Source organism: Ranitomeya imitator, chromosome 2 (genome assembly GCF_032444005.1).
Source record: "Ranitomeya imitator isolate aRanImi1 chromosome 2, aRanImi1.pri, whole genome shotgun sequence".
Classification (NCBI taxonomy): Eukaryota; Metazoa; Chordata; class Amphibia; order Anura; family Dendrobatidae; genus Ranitomeya; species Ranitomeya imitator.
Window position 1 is genome coordinate 154,848,587 of NC_091283.1, and position 15,615 is coordinate 154,864,201.

Here is a 15,615-nt window from a genome sequence, read left to right on the forward strand (position 1 = left end):
GGGGTACGGGATAATGATGCTGACACTCTGGGTACGGGATGATGATGATGACACTCGGGGTACAGGATAATGACGCTGATACTCGGGGTATGGGATAATGACGCTGACACTTACGGTGCAGGATAATGACGCTGACTCAGGGTATGGGATAATGATGCTGACACCCGGGGTACAAGATAATGATGCTGACACCCGGGGTACAGGATAATGATGCTGAAACTCGGGGTACAGGATAATGACGCTGACACTTGCGGTGCAGGATAATGACGCTGACACTCCGGGTGCAGGATAATGATGCTGACACCCGGGGTACGGGATAATGATGCTGACATCCGGGGTACGGGATAATGATGCTGACACCCGGGGTACGGGATAATGAAGCTGACACTCGGGGTATGGGATAATGACGTTGACACTCGGGGCGCAGGATAATGATGTTGACACCCGGGGTACGGGATAATGATGCTGACACCCGGGGTACGGGATAATGATGCTGACACTCGGGGTACGGGATAATGAAGCTGACACTCGGGGTATGGGATAATGACGTTGACACTCGGGGTGCAGGATAATGATGCTGACACTCGGGGCGCAGGATAATGACGCTGACACTCTGGGTACAGGATAATGATGCTGACACTCGGGGCGCAGGATAATGACGCTGACACTCTGGGTACAGGATAATGACGCTGACACTCTGGGTACAGGATGACACTCTGGGTGCGGGATAATGACATTTGGGGTGACTGCAGATAATACATGTGATCTTCTCTCTTTCAGCTATGAGGGGGGGATCCTGGAGAACCCCAAGGTGAGTGAAAATGTAATTATGGAGTGGTTGCTATCGGTAACAGGGCGATTTGTAATCTGACAGTCTTTGGACTCCTAGATCTCCGCTGTGTGACTCCCCCTCCTATAGCCTATAATACCATGCGAGGTGGTTACGTCCTCTGTCCCGGGGAGCTTACAATCTACCATGTGTTCCTTCAGTGTGCAGCACTGATGGCGGCTTCCCCACATGAAGCTGACATTTTTCCTGCAGCGGCTGCCATGTCTGACAGTAGTGAAAACAAATGAGCTGTCAGCAGTAATCAGGATGAGCACGGGCAGGGGATGGCACCGCTGCTCCCATGGGCCACAGCCTGAGGGCAGGATCCACTTTGCTCTAGTATTGTGATAACACTTCAGTGTTTGATCTCTGTTACCTGAGCGGCCCATGTCTGAGCCACTAGAACAAGTGATTTCTCCAAATTTGCATTAAAATTCCACTTTTACTAAAACTCCCGCAGTCTCACGATTATTCACTTCTTCTTGACCAACGTCTTAAGCATTTACTGACCATTTGGCTGTTATAACCTGCTGCTGAAGTGCTGCATAGTCAGCATTTCTGAGGAATCCCATCTCATTCCTCATTGGCAATGGCTTCCAGTTCACTAATATTGGGTTGTCAAGAGAGTGGTCCAAAAAGAGTAGAGAAGAGATCATTGCACAAAGAAGAAGGATACGAGCTGCCGCGGCAGAGGCTGTTCCTACAGATATGGCAGGAAGCAGTGGTCACATAGAAGCACTATCTGGACTTAGCAGGAAGAGGAGGCTATCACTGCGAGTGACTGCAAGACCTGAAGCAAGATCCAATTGCAACCAGCGCTTAGAGCTCAGTTTCTACAGCGCATACTAAAATCTGACGATCTCTGTGTCCAAACTCCAAGATGTCCCCTCTACTATCTCACAAGTACAATAAAAGTTGCCTCCAATGTGCAAAACCATAGAAATAACCTCAGAAGTTCTGTAATTCTGTTCTATGGAGCGATGAAACAACACTGGAACTTTTCTACAGATCACCAGATCTTGGAGACAAAGGAATGAAGCATCCACTGGAAGAACACCCTACCTACAGCCCTACAATGAAGCATGGCAATGCCTCCATGATGTCTACAGTAAAGCATGGCAAGGGCTCAGTGACGACTACTATACACGACGGGGACTCGGTGATGCCTACAGCTCTAAGCATGGTGGGGGCTCCGTGATGTCTACAGTAAACCATGGTAGAGGCTCATTGATTTCTACAGTAAGGCATGACAGGGGCTCGTTGATGTCTACAGTGAAGCATGGCGTTGCCTCGGTGATGTCTACGGTGAAGCATGGCGGGTGCTCTGTGATGCATACAGTGAAGCATGTCGGGAGCTCGTTGATGCCTACAGTGAAGCATGGCAGGAGCTTAGTGATGTCTACAGTCCTAAGCATGGTGGGGGATCAATGATGAATACAGTGAAGCACAGCCAAGGCTCAGTGATGATTAAAGTGAAGCAAAACAAGGGCTTCATGATGCTGACAGTGAATAATGGCAGGGTGGGCTCAGGAAGCCTACAGTGAAGTGTGGCAAGGGGTTTGGTGATGTTCTGGAGCTGGAAATCTGCAGTGTGTGGTGGAGGACCTAATGTGTGCAAACAAGTACGGTATTAGGAAATCCTAGGTGAACAACTCACACCTTCTGTGAGGAGCTGAAGCTCTGGTGCCATTGGACTTTCAAACAGGACAATGATCCCAGCTCCTCACAGGCCACCAAGGCTTGTTGTCAGAAGAAGTGTTTTCGATGCATTGTACAGTACCATGTAAACGTATGGAAAACAAAATGCGCAGTGCACATGCTGCGGGAAAAAAAACGCGCGGAAACGCAGCGATGTTTTTTCTCCACCATGCCAATTCTTTGTGCGGATTCCGCAGCAGTTTACACCTGCTCCTCAATAGGAATCGGCAGGTGTAAAACTGCAGGTGGAATCCGCACAAAAAACACGGTAAATCCGCAGTGCAGTTTACATGCGGATTTTGCAAAAACAGTGCGGAAAAATCTGCACACCAATCCGCAACATATACAGCAGGTTATAACAGCCAGAGGGGTTGTACTAACTACTAAAGACTAGTCATGAAGGGAGGAAATAATGGTGGAACTGCTTGGGTCAGGTAAAGTGCCATTTTGTGGTGAGTTTGGAGAAATCAGTTGGTATATTAGTTGTTCAGAAATTTTCATTGTTCTTATTTTATTGGTTTATTAAAAACATCAGAAATATTATAAATTGTACTAATAAACCAAATTTACAATGAAAGGGTGGGGACAATTGTGACTGTGTAATATCCATTTATTTTTCTTTCCCTCCTTCTCTTCTTTTTCTCGTACATCGTCTTCCCAACTGCAGGGATTTATAAAAAAAAAAAAAAAAGGAAAAAAAACAGATGGTTGGGCCATTTTCTGCCTTCATGAGACCCGATTGAAGGGCAATGAGGCGTCCTAATGTTAGAAAGATAGAAATTTACTTGCTTTAACTTCATCTGTCGCTTTGAAAGAGTTCATTCAGCCTCGGACACAACAAGATCAGCGGGTGAATAAAGCATTGACGGCCGCGCACCCTACACCAGCCTTCACTTCACGCCCCATTTCCTCCTAACCTCCTTCTCCTCTTCTCTCGCCCTCTCCTGTACAATGCCGCTCTCTTCCACCGCACATTTTATCACATTTTCGACATTTTTTTATCTTTATTTTTCTAAATAGTTTAAATTTTTTTTCGATTGCTTAATTTCTCCGTGACATCTCTGTTATAGCCACCCTGCTGGGCAAGATAGATGGAAAGGCTTGTGATGGCGGCCACTAGCCAGATTAACTGAGGCCTCGAGATCAGCGACAAAAATATGGCTGTCAGGAAGGCAACAAAGTCATTTTATTCTTATTTGGTTGTTTTATTTAATGGGAGCTGGGTCAAGAAGTTGGCTCGGCGTGACTTTCATTTCTGGGGTTTAGTAAACGGGCGAGGATCCCATAACTTCCCGACTTTAACCTGACCCTCTTAATTAGCCCAACCCCATTACCGAAGTAGCCACAACCCTCAACTGAACCCCACATTTACTCACATAGTATGATCCCCTAATTAAGGCTACTTTCACACATCAGGCTTTTTGTTTCAGGCACAATCCGGCAATTTTTGGAAAAAACGGATCGTTTTGGGTTTTTTTACGCCGGATCCGTCTTTTTCCCATAGAGTTGTGTTAGCGCCGGATTGTGCCTGATGGCCACACGTTTCATCCGTTTTTTTCCGGATCCGTCCAAATAGTCTTTTCCGGCGGACGGAGAAAACGTTCACTGCTACGTTTTTTTGTCCGGCGGAAAAAACCGCACAGTGACGGAATCGGCAAAAACACATGAAACGGAGGTGTGAAATCATGAATCCGGCGCCCGGATCCGGTTTTCAAAGCATTTTCGATACAAATCTCTCTCTCGATCTGGCGCATCAGTTTTCCACAATTTGCGACAGATCGTTTTTTTTACAAATTGGCTGGATTTAGCCTGAACACAAAAAAACGGATGTGTGAAACTAGCCTAAGTCTGGCCCCTTTTTTCTTATCCCTATTTACTTAGTTTAAATCCATGACATAGTCCAAATCCTTCACTTAGTCCGACCCTCTTGCTAAGCCCGACGCCCAGACTTAGCCAGGGTCCGTCACATCATCTGACCCGCCCCACTACGCGGCTCCCTCCAGTCCAATCCATTCATTTGCCATGCACCACTCACTTGGGCTGAGTCAAAGTGACTAAGTGGATCTGGACTGTCGGAGGGGCTACTGGACACCTGGAAGCCAGTGCATATATTCCGGATCATTGGAAGGCCCAGTAATATAGAAAATGACATGCTGTCTAGAGACTCTGGGAGGCCGTCCCCCCGTTCGTGCCCCTGGTAGTCCCAGTCCCGCTCCCGGCCAATGCTTCTCTGGCACTTTTTGTTTTAAAGGTGTCTGTGGTTTTTCCAAGCGTGGAACACGGTGCTGGAGTGATTGACGGCCATCACCACGCCCACAAGTCAGGGACCGCGAGCAATCAAACGGCCACCGCAGATTTCAGCCAGTAACCCAGAAAGGGCGTGAATGATGAGCGCGGAGAGAAGGCGCCTTCTCATTGTGCCGCTGCCAAGGCTGGCATTAGGCTGATCTGTTTTTAGATGAGTTTCTGCTTTGTTCCTCTCCGCTCCCCCGGATGTATTAACCTCGGGGACACGGTACGAGTGCGTTCCTGCGGAGCACCTGCTGGGGTCACCCGCTCTGATTTCTTTCTGGATTTCTGCAGAATAAACTGCTGTGATAGACGCGGCTCATACATCCGTTATGGGCGCTCGCCCCCTCCCCTGCTCGGCCTGCGCTTTTACCATTATGTCACTTATTACAGTTATTAGAGGGACATTACAATGGAGGTGTGCTTATAAGTAACCTGTGGCACCCCAGCAGGTGTGACACTACAACTCCCAGCATGAGCTGATGGCCTACTATAATAACTAAACATAGTGGCTAGTGCGGCCAATCAGATTGCAGCTTTCATTGTTTTTGCACAAGTTTGAAAATTTAAAAAAATAATCTCATTAGTTGTTGAGGGATGTACCTACCCCATAAAACCCATCCATAACAAAAAAAAAAAATAGCCCAAATCAACCAATCAGAATTTCTTTCATTCCTGTAGAAATTTTAGAAGGGATCTGATTGGTTGTTAGGAGGGCCACCTCAGTAAGTGCCCCATTAATAATAGCCAGTGTCGCCCATAGCAACCAATCAGTTCCTTCCCTCACTCTTTCAGAACTGGTTTAGGAATGAAATTGATTGGTTGTCAGGGGCAGCATTTGACTGAAAGCCTCTTCCATTCCAGGATAATCTGTGTTAGGCATAACGACCTATCAGATTTATTCTTTCATTTTTAAACCTATTCTGGAAGAATGAGAGAAGCAATGCCATTGGTCAGAAAGGCCAATAGACATTAAATGGAGAAACAGCCCAACTAATGGCCTTGCAGTGAGGCTGCGGATTGGTTGTTATGATTATCTGTGTCCATGTTGGATATTTCTAGCCCAGAACTTCCCAAAGTCATCAAGTGTTTTTATTTTCGAACAGAACAATGCACCGGACGGGCTGTTTGTGAAAACGAAGGACCCCAGTGCCTCCCCAAGCACCCCCGACATCCTGGAGATTGAGTTTAAGAAAGGTGGGTGTCTGTGACCGAGTTCCCAACTGTCCCAAATTTTTGTAAACCATCCTGGAAAAACTGGAAAGGGCTTGGTTTACCTGAACTCTGCCCAGGGGTGGCATTCCCTTCATTCTTGTCGTTCCTGATGGAGTCCGGGTGTAAGAATGAAATATTGTAATGTTACTAAATAAGCAGATGCATTGTGGTCCTAGAGCCTGCGGGGGCCCTAACGCCTCTCGTGTGTGTGGAGTCGGGTCTAATGCTGGGATCAGAGACTGCTCCGATCACGGCACTGTAACCTCTTGGATGCCGCGGTCAATCGTGACAGCAGCATTTAGGAGGTTGTACATGAAGGAGGGCTGCCCTTAACCCCCATCTGCCCCACGGAGCACAATGGGGGGGCCTCCTGAATGCTCCCGTGTCTGCCATGTACAAACGATCATGTGGTCGCAGGTTCACATCACAATATAAAACGTTAAAGCGATACCTAAACGAAATCTGAAAAATAATCAAAGTGACCACACTTGGTAACGGAGCCGCTTGTTACCGTCTGACCGAATAAAATGGCAGAATATTTCAGTGAACGCGGAAGCTGTAGAATTGTTTGTTTTATCCCGCTGCTTCCCCAAGAAAATGGAATAAACGGAGATCATGAAGTCATACAGACCCTAAAATGGTAAAAAATACAGCTCGTACCACAAGGAACGGGCGCCGATCCAGGCCCACCGACCGGAAAATACAAAAAGTGATAGATCTTGGAAGATGAGGAGGGAACATCTGAAATGAAGAGGGGCCTCTGGGACTCTGATGCCCAAGGGTCCCGCATACACCTGATCATTAATATAATATATATAATATAATAATGCTGAGTCTATAGCGCAATATGGTGTAATATAATCACGTCTATAATGATTACTAATACACAGAACACCAGTAATAACTTCATGCACTATAATATAATTTTACTCCTATTAAGTGTCTATTACAAAAAATCTAAATGATCGTATACTGATATAACATTAATTACATTTTTTTTGTATATATTGTTTTTTACTTTTATTTATTTTCCCCATCCGCCACCTCACGCTCTCGATAATATTGACCCTCGCTATGTGATATGATATGCATCCATCATATCTGATTCTGAACCTCCACCTCCACCCCCACCATTCCCAAATCCATCACTGGAAAGCCCCATAATGTATAAATGCAGGATTGTGTGCAGGTTGATTGTCGGTGCTGTCTCGGCACACCGCTGCCACCTCTTCTAATACCAGACTGGCAGCTGCTCGGAGCCTGCGCCGTCACGTCCACGGACTCATTTACACGTGGCATTATAGCACCTTATGCTATTGTTACGGAATTATCCCCGAGAAATTAAAGTCCCATCGTCATTCCAGCCGGGACAATGGCGTCTCCAGTTATCCGCAGTCCGTCAGATTTATCTATTCATCTCCCGCGCTTTATTTATTTGAAGTTTTAATCTAATTATTGACTATTTGAAAACTATAAGCTGCGGATCAAGTCCAGGACGGGCAAGAGTGACGAGCAAAATACGGTCCCCCCCCCCCCCCCACAAAAAAAAAAACATTCTCCCATCCAGAAAAAAAAAAACCCTTTAAATCTAAATAGGATCTGCAGACTGATGAAGGCGGCTTAAAGTTCATTATTGCAAAGAATTACATTTAATAGCATAAGAGAGCGAGAGTGCTCTTGTTAAGAGGTGATTGGCATTGAATGGTGCAATCAATACTAATGGGGGCAACAGATGGAGAAAAGATTAAGCACAAACCTAGTCCCGGCTCCGCTTTGTGGCGAAACAAGCCCTTGTCAGATTGCTGATACATTTATTGCTCATTTCACTTTGCAAAAGAATAATGCGGCCTTTCTTTTCATAGTCTGTCCTCTCCCTCCCACCCGTAGCCCTTCCACCCGAAAATCCCCCCTCATCGCCCTCCCCGGACACCACACCCTTCCCTCTGCCTTTCTTGTGGAAGGTGTAATAATTAATTCATGGGGTCTCGATGGCTTTAACTTCTTACTGGCGGACCCCCTCCATTATTCCCTCTTTGAGTGTTGACAGGTCTAGAACTTGGTTGGCGCTCATTGAAACAGACATTATGGGGGGATTGGATGGATGGGTGGGTCGGAAACCCACCGAGCAACTGGCCACCAGCTTCCCCCCTCCTCTGTCCCCATTTGTCAGGCTCAAATCTCTGAGTGGTGAGACAGAAGGTGCCGGGCCGTAAGACAATGGGGGACCGTGAAATGCAATTAAGAATGGGGCTGGTGGCAATTTCACAGTGTATGAAATGAAAGACAGGGTGACAGTAGAGACAGGCCCTGGGCCCGGGGGGCTTAGAGGGGCTCATTTTATTGCAGTTTCTATTTTACCCTAAATCTGTAAACTCTACCCCCTCTTCCCTTCTCTTCCCCGCCACCTTCTGGTTCTTAAGGAGTTATTTAGAGTTCATATCTGTCTCATCCATTAAACGCTGCTGTGTGGAGGAGCCGCCGTCTCGTTGCGAAGCGTTTAGCCCATTCTCATATATATATATATATATATATATATATATATATATATATATATATATATATATACCCATTTATATTGTGTTTTTTTTCCTCAATTACAGGTGTCCCTGTGCAAGTCGCAAACATCCGTGATGGGAGCCGGCATCACTCCGCGCTGGAGCTTTTCACCTATCTCAACGAAGTTGCGTAAGTCAGAAATGAAGAAAGGGTAAAGTGTGAGATGTAAAACTATGCACTGTCACTTTAAGAAGGGATCCAGTTTGGAGAGCATCGGGACTCAGGTTAGGGAATGCCGTTACCTGCAAACCCCTAATTAGGCAATGCACCTGCAATCTAGACTCTAAAAGTCTTCACTGAGGCAATCAATTGAGATAAGGTCCAGGGACGTGGACCTGTCCGCGGCTTCTCTCCATCATTGTTCTGCGTTACCCATGATCACAGCAGCAGCCTCCATGATGTCCCCACAGGTTGAGCCCGCGCCCCGCTCCTCCTCCCCACATACACCCCAACAGTGGGTGGAGCACACAGGTACATTTTTACTTTAAGACGCTGGGACCGTCATGCCCCCCTAGCCCTGCATCTCCCAGCACCTCTGACTTCTCCTAAAATCCTTGCGTTATCTTGGGCCCACTCAGGAGCCCACCTATAATCAATCATTTGAATAGCAGTGTGCCCTATCAAGAAGTTGCAAGTTTCCATCAGATATGTTGTAAACCTCTGGACCCTCGTACCATTATTGAGTCATGGCCCACTAAGGGGTCTTCTGGTCCTATGATGAACCAGCACCACCTTGCCCCCCATCTCAGGTGACTTTTCTTGACTTGTGACATGTACAATGGTTTCTTCATGCCGCGTGGTACTGAACACAGACATGAATGTACAAGACCACCATTAGGGCTGTGACCAGACCCCCCACCCCTGGAAAATGACATCAGGCAATAAGTGCAATTAACCCAAGGTCTCTATGACCCTGCAGCCACCTATTAACCTGTGAACCTTCATTGCCACTTTACATTACAGCACGGCTTCCATGGTTCTTTCCAGAAACAATAACCATACCAGCCTTATAGTGCAGCAGAGAGGAGGCTATAATGCACTTTATTCTGCGGAGGAAATGAAGAGCCGTCACAATAGCAGATCAACCTTGTAAAGAACGGCCTATTGTGAATCAAGAGCCTTGTCTTCAGCTGTGGCTAGTGAGCGCCCCCTACAGGGGGATAAAGCCACTGCGCCTAGTCTGACTGCGGCGCCAGGGAGGACCCCTACTCCATATATCCATTATATAGTAAGCGCCCCCTACAGGGGGATAAAGCCTCTGCGCCTAGTCTGACTGCGGCGCCAGGGAGGACCCCTACTCCATATATCCATTATATAGTAAGCGCCCCCTACAGGGGGATAAAGCCTCTGCGCCTAGTCTGACTGCGGCGCCAGGGAGGACCCCTACTACATATATCCATTATATAGTGAGCGCCCCCTACAGGGGGATAAATCCACTGCGCCTAGTCTGACTGTGGCCTCAGGATGACCCCTACTCCATATATCCAATATATAGTGAGCGCCCCCTACAGGGGGATAAAGCCACTGCGCCTAGTCTGACTGCAGCCTCAGGGAGGACCCCTACTCCATATATCCATTATACAGTGAGCGCCCCCTACAGGGGGATAAAACCTCTGCGCCTAGTCTGACTGTGGCCTCAGGATGACCCCTACTCCATATATCCATTATACAGTGAGCGCCCCCTACAGGGGGATAAAGTCGCTGCGCCTAGTCTGACTGCAGCCTCAGGGAGGACCCCTACTCCATATATCCATTATAAGTGCCCCTATAGGGGGATAAAGCCCCTAAGCCTGGTCTGACTGTGGCCTCAGGATGACCCCTACTCCATATATCCAATATATAGTGAGCGCCCCCTACAGGGGGATAAAGCCACTGCGCCTAGTCTGACTGCAGCCTCAGGGAGGACCCCTACTCCACATATCCATTATACAGTGAGCGCCCCCTACAGGGGGATAAAACCTCTGCGCCTAGTCTGACTGTGGCCTCAGGATGACCCCTACTCCATATATCCATTATACAGTGAGCGCCCCCTACAGGGGGATAAAGTCGCTGCGCCTAGTCTGACTGCAGCCTCAGGGAGGACCCCTACTCCATATATCCATTATAAGTGCCCCTATAGGGGGATAAAGCCCCTAAGCCTGGTCTGACTGTGGCCTCAGGATGACCCCTACTCCATCTCTCCATCATATAGTGAGCGCCCCCTACAGGGGGATAAAGCTGCTGTGGAGGATAGAATCTTATGACCGCGGCCTTAGAGAGCACCCCTACTTCACCCCCTCGGTATTTTTCATATTGCCCTGTAAATAGATGAAATGTTTGTGATCCGTGGATGTGTTTCGTCTCTCCAGGGGTAAGCACGGTGTGGGGAGAATCGATATCGTGGAGAACCGATACATCGGGATGAAGTCACGTGGTAAGTTTCCTATTAAAGGGATGATAAATAAGGTTACACTGCCAAGGTCTGGGTTTCCTATAGCGCTGCCTACCACTCCTATAAATGCATCCTCTGCCTCCACTACTGTGAGTATATCCGCAGCAATATCAAGTTGTCAGCACTTCCCTCAGTTGTCAGAAGGATTTGCTGCATGTCTCCCGATTACAGAATGGCTGGCAGCTCTGGAGCACAAACTGCTGACACATTCACATACAAAGACTCAGAAACTCTATGTATAATAATCGCCATATGAGGAGCCATTGCAACTCTGCTGCTGTGTAGGGAATTGCAATGTAAGCTCTTAACTACTAATCATCTCTTCTGTCCATATCCTATCAAACCAGTTTGGTGGCAGGGAAGGAGTTGAATAAGTTCCTAATTTTTGGGGAAAAGTTGATAAACTTTATAAAAATTAAAAAAAAAACTTGGGCCAATTCATTCATTAAACGGGATTTTTTTTTCCCACAATTCTGATGTAAAACGGTTTCAATTATTACAAATTTTTTTTACATGCTAAAAGATTTTGGGACTTTTGCCTTTTTTACACCAGTCCCGGCCAATGGTTTGAACAGTGTATAAAATGCCAGCGTGGATGTCTCTGGGTCTTTGTGTATCAGTTAGGCTACTTTCACACTAGCGTCGGAATCTCCCCGTCGCAATGCGTCGGGGAGAGATTCCGACGCTAGCGTTTAACGCATTGCACAATGGAGGCAGCGGATGCATTTCTCCGGCGCATCCGCTGCCCCATTGTAAGGTGCGGGGAGGTGGGGGCGGAGTTCCGGCCGCGCATGCGCGGTCGGAAAAAGCGGTCCGTCAGGAGCAAAAAATGTTACACGTTACAGCAAAAAAGCTCCCGACGGTCCGCAGAAGCACGACGCATCCGTCGCTCGACGGATGCGACGTGTGGCAATCCGTCGCAAATGCGTCGTCAATACAAGTCTATGGGGAAAAAACGCATCCTGCAAGCACTTTTGCAGGATGCGTTTTTTCTGCAAAACGACGCATTGTGACGGATTGCAGATCACGCTAGTGTGAAAGTAGCCTTACCCGACCATTTCCAATATCTCTGCTTGCCATCAGTGAATGGAAACCCCATAGATTACATACTGAGAACCTTGTGCCTGATGGAACACTTCTTACACCCAATGTAAACCATCAATCCTGGGGAGGGATACATTGTAACAATCAGGCAGTAGATGTTTGTAGATCACTGTAACAAAACCTCTGCTGTAAAAAGAATTAGGCCTGTACAGGGTTTTCAGCCTCTGGAAATAAATAAAATGACCATATTCTCTATTACTGACAGCAAGCAGAGTTCTTGAATATGCAGAATTAAGAAACGGCGACGGCCAGTGGATTGTGTGGCGGGGGCAGGGCTCGCTCTGTGTGCGGCGCTCGCTCCGTGCCTCTGACAATAGGCTGCTCGGCGCTCGGGCCGCTGAAATTACAATAGATTTGATGCATATTCCGTCTTTTCACAACCTCATTATCAAATTATGTTTTTTTGCGCTGAAGGAGGCCTAATTAAGTCAAGTAAATTAAATCTGTGGGAGGGAAAAAGTGCGGCACGCTTCAGCCTTTAATTCTGCCAAAAGAACAAAGGCGATTTCTTTTTTTAATTTCTTTTTTTTTTATGCTTTAATTTCTCTTTTTATCTCCATTTTCCGTTAAGACAAGTGGCAATAATTTTCCGTCTGAATGGAAAGAAAAAAAGTTTCTAAAAAGTTTTGTTTTGTGTTGGGGTCGTCCCGAAGGCGGTGGGTGGTGGGGTGCTGTGTAATTCCTTCAATTGGCACCTGAGAATTTGTGTGTTTTTGTTTTTTTTTTACTTTGTCATACTAAAAAGGAAATTAGTGGGAGAATAATTCTGCCTGGATAGATCACTCTGGGAGGGTTGTACTGATTGTCCTAGGTTAACGCTAAATATTCCTGATAGTCTAGACGGACTTTGGGGTTGATCAGATTATTCCTGGTGGTCTACGGTGATCTAAAGGACGCCTAAAATTTTTCATACGGAAAGGTGATTGTATTTCCGGAGATCTGGAGTGGTTTATTGGTTAATGATATAGTTTGGCCTTTGGTATTTTTAAAGCTTAATCCTGTTTTTCCCTGGTGGTCTAGGGCAGGGGTCCCCAACTCCAGTCCTCAAGGCCCACCAACATGTCATGTTTTCAGGATTTCCTTAGTCTTGCCCAGGCAATAATTGCATCACCTGTGCAATGCAAAGGAAATCCTGAAAACATGACCTGTTGGTGGGCTTTGAGGACTGGAGTTGGGGACCCCTGGTCTAGGGGAGTAAACAGGCTAATTAATCTTCCTTATTGGACAAAGGGTACGAGCCCACGATAAACAATTCCTGCGGGTTTGATGCTGCATACTTATGAAGCGTTCATCCTGCAGCGGCCAGATCTTACAGCATAGTGGATGGGATTTCTAGAAATCCCATGTCCACGATGTTTGTGCAGACACCTGCGGCTCACCCGTGGAGACTGACATGCGGCGCGTCTTTCAAGACCGCAACATGTCAATTTCTCTCAAGAAGATTCTAATCTCCGCAACAGAAATTCCATTAATAGAAAATGTATTGAATGCGGTAAATCCGCATGGTTCAGTGATCACATGCGGATCTACCTGCGTTCAATAGACAGCAGCGTATTGGACACCGCTAAAATACGCTGTATACAAAGCGCTGCTACTTCCGGATCATGGGCATATAGCCTAGGAGGTTGGTGGAAATGAACCTTGTCATCTAGGGTTGATGGGAACATTCCCTAATGGGCTAGGGAAGATAATTGTTTAATTGTAAAGTCCCTGATGGCCTACGGCAGTGAGGGAGTAAATTTTAGTATAGTAAGGAAATAAATTATAATTCCCTGGTTTTCCACAGGATATAATGGGTTAATTCTAAAGCCCCTTGATATTTAAAGTTTCATAAAGGGGTTCAGATTATTCTCACTGGGGGTCTAAAGTAATATAGCGGCCCTTGTGGTCTAGAGTCATGGGTTAATGATAACATCCTCTAATGGTCTAGTGAAGAAAATGGGTACATGTCATTTCTCTGGTGGTCTATGGTTGTGAAGGGGTTCATTTTAATCTACATGGTGGTCTAAGGTAGTAGTAAATAGATTAATTGTAATACTCCGGGGGGTTAACGGTGGCATCACCTGATTCTCCACAGAGTATAATGGCTTAACTGTAAAATCCTTTATGATCTAGGTTTGTACTGGGGTAAATTTTATTCCCCTTGGCGGTCTAAGGTTATAAAGAGGTTGGTGTTAATGGTCCTTGTGGTCTAGGGTTGTGAAAGGGTTATTAGTAACTTCCCCTAGTGGTCTAGGAATGGGTAATTGGAAATGCTTTGGTGGCCTAGAGTCATGGATGAGTTCATTTTATCCTACCTTGTAGCCTAAACTAATACCCTTGGGAGGCACCTGTAACATCCCTAGTGGTCTACAGAAAAGAATGGGGATGTAATTATCCTGGTGATCAAGGGGAGTGAAGGGTTACTGACAACATCCTTCTGTGGTCTATGGACTAGAAAGTGTTCACTTTTAGGTCCCTGGTGGTCTTGGGTAGAAAAAGCATAGATTATAATAGCCCAATGATCCCGGGCACTGAAGAGTTTAATAGAAACATCCCTGGTGGCCTAGAGTGGTAATAGCTGCCACCAGTGATGTGGATTTGTCATCTCAGCTCGGTTCTGTCTATGGTCCGTATAGGAGTGGTCTAGCGAGTTGGACCTGCGGGGTCCCAGGCATAGATCTCCCGTACAGCTCCTCTGATTGGTGTGACTCGCCTTCTGCCTCCTCTTTGCTCTATTTCTGCTCTCCGCTGTATAATGAGTTACACTCGTCAGCTCGGATACAGCGGGGAAACAACATGTTTATTCATCTAACGGTAAAAATAATTCAGCCGAACGCCGAGCTTGTAACCGAGCCAAAAATCTGATAAATTACACCCAAAACACGAAAATCTGAAGTGCTACCAAGTATAAGGAGCCGATGGGAAGGAGCAGCCGCAGAAACCCCCAGTTACTTACTGTATGCCAGGACCCTACTGCTGAGCCGTGTATCTAATCTCATCATGTGTGATACTGTCTGCTGATCCGTGTATCTAATCCTATCCTGTGTGATACTGTCTGCTGAGTTCTGTATCTAATCCTATCCTGTGTGATACTGTCTGCTGAGCCGTGTATCTAATCCTATCCTGTGTGATACTGTCTGCTGAGCCGTGTATCTAATCCTGTCCTGTGTGATACTGTCTGCTGAGCCGTGTATCTAATCCTATCCTGTGTGATACTGCCTGCTGAGTTCTGTATCTAATCCTATCCTGTGTGATACTGTCTGCTGAGCCGTGTATCTAATCCTATCCTGTGTGATACTGTCTGCTGAGTTCTGTATCTAATCCTATCCTGTGTGATACTGTCTGCTGAGCCGTGTATCTAATCCTATCCTGTGTGATACTGTCTGCTGAGCCGTGTATCTAATCCTATCCTGTGTGATACTGTCTGCTGAGCCGTGTATCTAATCCTATCCTGTGTGATACTGCCTGCTGAGCCGTGTATCTAATCCCATGATGTGATACTGTCTGCTGA

General features: G+C 46.5%; 1 protein-coding gene across 2 annotated transcripts in view; it reads left to right on the plus strand.

Moving 5' to 3' along the window:
* The window catches only part of ASS1 (argininosuccinate synthase 1), a 59,481-nt gene that overhangs the window by 26,422 nt on the left and 17,444 nt on the right, over positions 1–15,615 (plus strand). For both annotated transcript variants that reach the window (XM_069747523.1, XM_069747524.1), the window contains exons 9-12: positions 781–811; positions 5,923–6,013; positions 8,632–8,716; positions 10,936–11,000. In XM_069747523.1, the coding sequence (XP_069603624.1) occupies positions 781–811; positions 5,923–6,013; positions 8,632–8,716; positions 10,936–11,000 (272 nt within the window). The remainder of the gene's footprint in view (positions 1–780; positions 812–5,922; positions 6,014–8,631; positions 8,717–10,935; positions 11,001–15,615) is intronic.